The sequence below is a fragment of the Cnephaeus nilssonii genome, assembly GCF_951640355.1.
Source record: "Cnephaeus nilssonii genome assembly, chromosome: 15".
NCBI classification, from domain to species: Eukaryota; Metazoa; Chordata; class Mammalia; order Chiroptera; family Vespertilionidae; genus Cnephaeus; species Cnephaeus nilssonii.
The window spans coordinates 17,124,395-17,130,582 of NC_137086.1; the positions used below are offsets into that span (position 1 = coordinate 17,124,395).

General features: G+C 41.8%; 1 protein-coding gene across 1 annotated transcript; it reads left to right on the plus strand.

Moving 5' to 3' along the window:
• Positions 1 to 4,060: 4,060 nt before the first annotated feature.
• Positions 4,061 to 5,326, plus strand: LOC307111578 (tubulin epsilon and delta complex protein 2-like; the record flags this gene model as incomplete). The annotated part of the gene is given in 3 exon segments (XM_079791588.1): positions 4,061 to 4,114; positions 4,116 to 4,953; positions 4,956 to 5,326. Coding segments are annotated over 3 exon segments (1,263 nt in total), but the record flags the coding sequence as incomplete, so codon positions are not given.
• Between the last annotated feature and the right edge of the window lie 862 nt (positions 5,327 to 6,188).

Here is a 6,188-nt window from a genome sequence, read left to right on the forward strand (position 1 = left end):
CAGGAAATCTGTTCTCCACCTACCACCATGATGAATTGTTCATTGCTATTAGGATTTAGGTGCTCTGTCTGAAAATCTCACTAAACATTCACTTTCTTAGACTAATCTGGTCACAGACTCTTATAGGAAGCAGAGCTGAGCTAGAAATTAGCATTTTGGATGGTAATTCAAGAGTGCTCTTGGAATCAATACTTTGGGGAAGAGAAAAAAGCAAGATTGGATAGAGGGATAACTTCCCTTGTGGAACAGTCACAGTAAGGCTTCTGCCAACCTTACATGGAACTCTGAAGCCAGTATTGCCCTTCACAGTTGTTTCAAGTTAGGACAAAAGGTCCAGTCCTTTATAAAACGTATTGACCTGTCATTGGATGGAAGCTGCCCTGGGAAGAGGCTGTGACTATGTCAGAGGTATTCTTTCAGCTCAAGGCAATTTTTTGAAATGTCTGACATCTGATATCTGTCAACCTTCCTTCCATGGTGTTAAAGGTGGGTAGGAGCCCTTCCATCTTAAAGAAAAATCTGAGCCAGTACCATATCCCTGACGCTTTAAAATGTTGGCTCACCAGGAAGGGACAACATTTTTAAGCTGGTTTGTTGTTTGTTTTGTCTTAACTGTAAAACCTTTGCTTTTTACCACAATGAAATTTTATTTGCCATTCCACATACAGTATTAAAAAAAAACACAAATGTCCAAAGGTATATATATATATATATATATATATATATATATATATATATATACAATCATTATTTAAATGCAATTTTATGCCAACATTTTTACTGAAAAGGTATTTTTGATATATCAATTGACTAAACTAAACAAGTGTCTTTATTTTCCTCTGGATATTTTGAAACTTGAGATTGTAGAGCATTTTTATCATGTTTGTATTATGACTACATGCAGGTAATTCTGTGAATTATGTTTAAATGACTGCTAAAGAGATTATAGATCCTCTGTGGACATAATCAAAACAAATCAATCATTTCCTAGTCAATCTGTTTCTTTTTTATTATAATTGCAAATCAATGAATGATTGATTAGATTGCTACAAGAATACTTTCATTTGGTTACTGAATTGACTAAAATAACATGAATCATCCAGAATCTTAATTACCCCCATAGCAACATTTGTTCTGAGGGATACAGGGGTGAGGAGATATTCCACCTGGAAGGGAAGGACACACAGCCTATTTCTTAATGGTTACTCAAGACCACAGAGCATTCACCACTGCTCAGTCAGCATCAGGCCCAAGAATGAGCAGAAGAAAATGAGTTTTTCTTTTTTAAAATCTTTTAGCTAAGTGGTCAGACAAGTGGTCAGACAGGACTATTTCTGGTCTGGGCAACTTATTGTTTTCAATAATGTCTAATTTGAAGTGTTTTTCTGAATCACAGTTTACTTCTCTTCACTATCAACATACAAATCCCTGAATTGTCTTTTGTGACTATTTTGAATGTCATTATTTATCTATGTCCCACTGGCCAGAGGAATTTCAAATTTTAATATAGGACCCAACTTTCAGCATGATTTCTCTTCATTTCTTATGAGACTTCAATAAAGTATTTGTAATTTACTCTATGTAGAACATGAGATTGTAAATTGTTTCTGTAAAGAGCCATATAAATATGTAAACATTTTCACCTTTGGGGGCCATATGGTTTCTGAGGCAAAGACCTAATTCTCCTGTCATAGAAAGAAAATAACCATAGACAATGCCTATGTGAATGGGTATGACTGTTTTCCAGTAACACTTTATTCACAAAAAGAAGAGGTATGCTAGATGTGACCTGTGGACCATAGTTCACCCTTAAACCATAGTTTGCCAACTTCTGATTTACACAATGATAAAAACAGAGCCACGTGAAAAGTGAGTTAATCCATTAATTAAATGTTTGGTTTACTGAAACCCCAACATTTTATTTTATTTTATTTTATTTTTGAAACCCCAACATTTTAGATGCTTAAAAATACTTAACAGATGGAGTTAATATCCTTAGCTTGAATCTGACTATAAGAGATTGTGCAAAGGATGGGCAAAGGATGCAGGCAAACAAAATATTTTGACCTGTTATGTGTCCCTGTGAAATTTAGCAGTAAATTCCCCTGAATAAAAATGTAAGTTCTAGACACGGGTGTCTAAACATATAGCCTGGCTGGTGTGGCTCAGTGGTTGAGTGCAATCCATGAACCAGGAGGTCATGGTTTGATTCCTAGTCAGGGCACATGTCTGGGTTGCAGGCTGGATCCCGGATAGGTGGTGTGCAGAAGGCAGAGATGAGTTAAGAAATTGTTATTCTCTCTCATCATATCTTTCTCTTCCTCTCTGAAATCAATAAATATATATTTAAAAAATAAAAATGCAGTACCCACTTTTTGTAGAATGCTATATGCTATAGCATTCTATACTTATTTTTTAGCATGTCTGAAAACAAGTTGATAAGAATACACTTTTTATTTTATATTTTAATTTCAGAAAAAGAGGAAGAGAGAAGGATAGACAGATAGAAACATCAGTGAGAGAGAAACATCTATTGGCTGCTTCCTGCACCCCCCACCCCCCCACCCCCCACTGGGGACTGAGCCTGCACCCTGGTACATGGCCTGACCGGGAATTGATCTAGTGACCTCTTGGTTTATGGGTCAATGCTCAACTACTGAGCCACACCGGCCAGGCTACAATTTTTATCATTATAGCCTCTCCCCCCAGTAGTTAGTTTATATGTTTGTTTTTCTTTTGTGGTAATTTTTCTAGAAATATAAATATGTTAAATTTAGCTAAGAGTTAATTTTTTTACCATGAAAAATTATTTTCTTTAATAACTTACCAACTTTGCATGAATTTTTTTCCTCTCTACATGATTTGTTAATCTACCAGATCTGAGAATTAAAGAATCTTGTTACATCTTACTAAAGAAGTCATAGGCTGATCTATCATTTTCCTGGGTAAAAAATGTGGAGATTGCTTGTGAGAAGGAATGGCTCTCAGATTTATTCATTATTATACTTAATTTCATAGTTTTGGCACATCAAATCTCAAGCCAATGTTTCATGCTGCTTCACACGCAACTTGCAGTTCAATTGATGCCTTTAGTATATCATTTCTCTCATCTGTTAAGTGTATCTCAGAATGGTATATGACTTTTTCTCTAGGTCTCTGAAATCATCACTGTAGTTTATGTGAAGCATGAAATTTATCCATTTTTGACTAGTTCACTTTGGGAATGTAAAATTTGCTGTTAGACAGCAAAGTCTGAGACAAAAGTTTTAGCTGACAGTTAACAGTGCATTCCATCCCATCCTTATGTTTTACATATTTTTTGTTGGCTTATAAGTATATAGCTTCTATATATTGAAATTATTATTATCTCTGTAGTGTTGCATTCTCTTGACATCATGGTTAGAAAATGCCAGGTATGACACTTGACATAATTAATAGTAATGATTGATAGATGTCTCCTCCTCAACTATGTATCTGTGTATCATACCTAGATCTCCTGGGATTTCATTTAATTGAAAACTTGAAATTATTCACAGGTAACTTATCTTTTTTTTTTTTATAGAACTTCACAGATTTTTTTTTCATATTTAGCAATGTAAAATAACTCTGTGCAAGTTTGGTAGCGGCTGAAAGAGCCACATTATAATCTTCCTCTGAAAAGAATAAACTATATAGACACTATCAATCACAGGAACATTTCTTGAAACAATAGGAACTCCAAAATCACCTTATTTTTTTTTTTTTTTTTTTTTTACTAAGAGTAAATATTTAACATGACATAGTAGACAGGAACAAAAATAATTTAAGTTTGCATATTTATTAAGAAGAGTGTTGTGAACACTCACTAAAGGACCTTGAGAGTCTGGGATAGTAGGTTTCATTATTGCTCTCAATGAGGTAAAACCATTGCAGCTCTTAAAATGAGCCATCTCTGTCTCTTCGTCATCTGCAACAGAGGCCAGACATTGACCTGTAGAACTTTTGTTGCTTTCTGTTTAAAAGAGATGCAGAAGCGGGAGCGGGGGCAGGAGCGAGCACGGCCTGATGGAGGCCGGCCCGGGGGCTGAGCTACCGGCGTATCCTCCCCAGGCTGGTGGCCAAGCTGCGGGACGCCCTTGGACACCTGTGCCGAGCGGCAGCGGCAGCTGGAGCAGAGCCTGCAAATCTCCCAGGGGCTGCTGCGAATCTGGGAACCAGCTGAGACCCCGACTCCGGAGCCAACCCCAAGTCCAGAAACTAATGAAGGGGCCCCGTCTCCAGCAGGCACACCCAGCCCCCAAGACCTCAAGGAGCTGGAGCTTCTCACCCAGGCACTGGAGAAGGCTGTACGCATGCGAAAAGCCATATCTAAGGCTGGAGACAGAGCCAAGGCCTCCAGCCTGAAGTCTGGGCCCATTGCCACTTCTGCTACCACAGCCGCTGCCCCACACCCGGCTTCTCAAACAAAACTCCCCAGCGGCACCCGCCAGGCCACCAGGCCTGCTGCCAAGGGCCTCCCTAAGCCTAGGCTTCTGTCAGCGGGGGATCAGACCTGTATAGGGAGAGGGCCCCTCGCTGCCCAGCCTGGACCAGGCCTCAGGGACCAACAAATAGCTCCATGGGCTGCTCCTCAGGCCCCAGAAGCTTTCCCACTCAAGGAGAAGGGGACGCTGCTGCAGCCGCCCATGGCCTTCAGGAAGGCGGCTTCTCAGAACTCCTGCCTGTGGGCCCAGCTCAGGTCTACACAGACCAGCGACTCTGTGGATGCCACTACGTCCTCTAAAACCCAGTTCCTCCAGAAAATGCAGGCGACTTCAGGCTGGCCTAGCTCCAGGCTCAGTGCTGCAGAGGTGGAGGCAGAGGTGGGGCGCCTGCAGAAGGCTTGCTTGCTGCTAAGACTGAGAATGGAGGAAGAGCTCACAAGAGACCCCACGGCCTGGCTGCAGGAGTACCGTGGCCTGCTCACCTTGGAGGGCTGCAGGCCATTGTGGGGCAGGCACTGCAGGCAGAAGGGGTGGAACAGCAGCTGGGGCCGTGGCCTGAGGAGAGACTCCCCCTGGCCTCATTGCCTTGTGGGGGAGGAGCAGATCCCATCTGGAGCCCCCAGCTGCTTCTCTACTCCAGCACCCAAGAGCTGCAGACCCTGGCAGCCCTCGGGCTTCGGGTGGACATGCTGGACCAGCAAATCCACCTGGGACAGGTCCTGATGGCAGAACTTGTCCCCTTGGTGAGCATGCAGGAGCCACTGGGACCGCCCCGGCTGGCACTATGCCTGGCTGTGCACAGCTTTCTCTGTGAGGGAGGCCAGCGCTTCCGCACCATCCTGCGCGATGAACCTGCTGACTGAACCCTTCCTGTGACCGGGCAAGCTGGTTCTGGGTCTATTGGGGAGAGCATCCCTTCTCTGGTCCGAGTTAAATGAACAGGAATTGGGGGGATTTACTGGTGCAGTGGCCTGGCTTGAGATGCCTGTACTCCCCTGGGAAAACAGGTTTCCAAGGGGAAGGAATGGACCTCTGGCTCTTCCTGAGGAACTAGGTCCCTTCTCATAGCTGCTAAACCTCGTCAGGGCTCAGCTGGGCCCTCCACAGGCTGGGGGGGAGCAGAGGCCAGTGGGGATTTTTCTTAGCTACCTCTGTTTTCTCTCACTTTAGACTTAAAAAGCTGCTTGTATGACATTAAAACTACTTTAGAAATTATAAAAAAAATAATAAAATGAAAGAGATGCAAGAAACACTAAAAGAGTGTTCCTTAAAGTCTAAACTTGTTCAAGTATTGAAAACATTAGAGTGTGAGTGTGTGTGTGTGTGTGTGTGTGTGTGTGTGTGTGTGTGTGTGTTGCACAGAATAAAGGGATGAGCCAGAGAAGACATATTCATTTATTTAACTTCTCTGTTGAGAGAAGCTTCTCCATTCTTTTGTGAACTATTTAGGCAGTATTATTAGTGTCTGACAGTCACAGATGATTTTACCTTGTTCAAAAAAATAGTTATGTAACTGATGTTAAACCTATCGTGGCGTCTCATCCCCTGGAATGGTGATTTGCTCAAGGACAGAGAACCAAAATGGGTGAAAAATGAGCTCTTTTTTTTTTTTCTGGGACTTGAAAATCTCAAGTTGAATGTCCATCTTTCCTACTAGATCTTTTGTCAGATGGCATACAATACTGACTTATAGAATGAAACTAACCTATAGAATTGAGTAGGGAT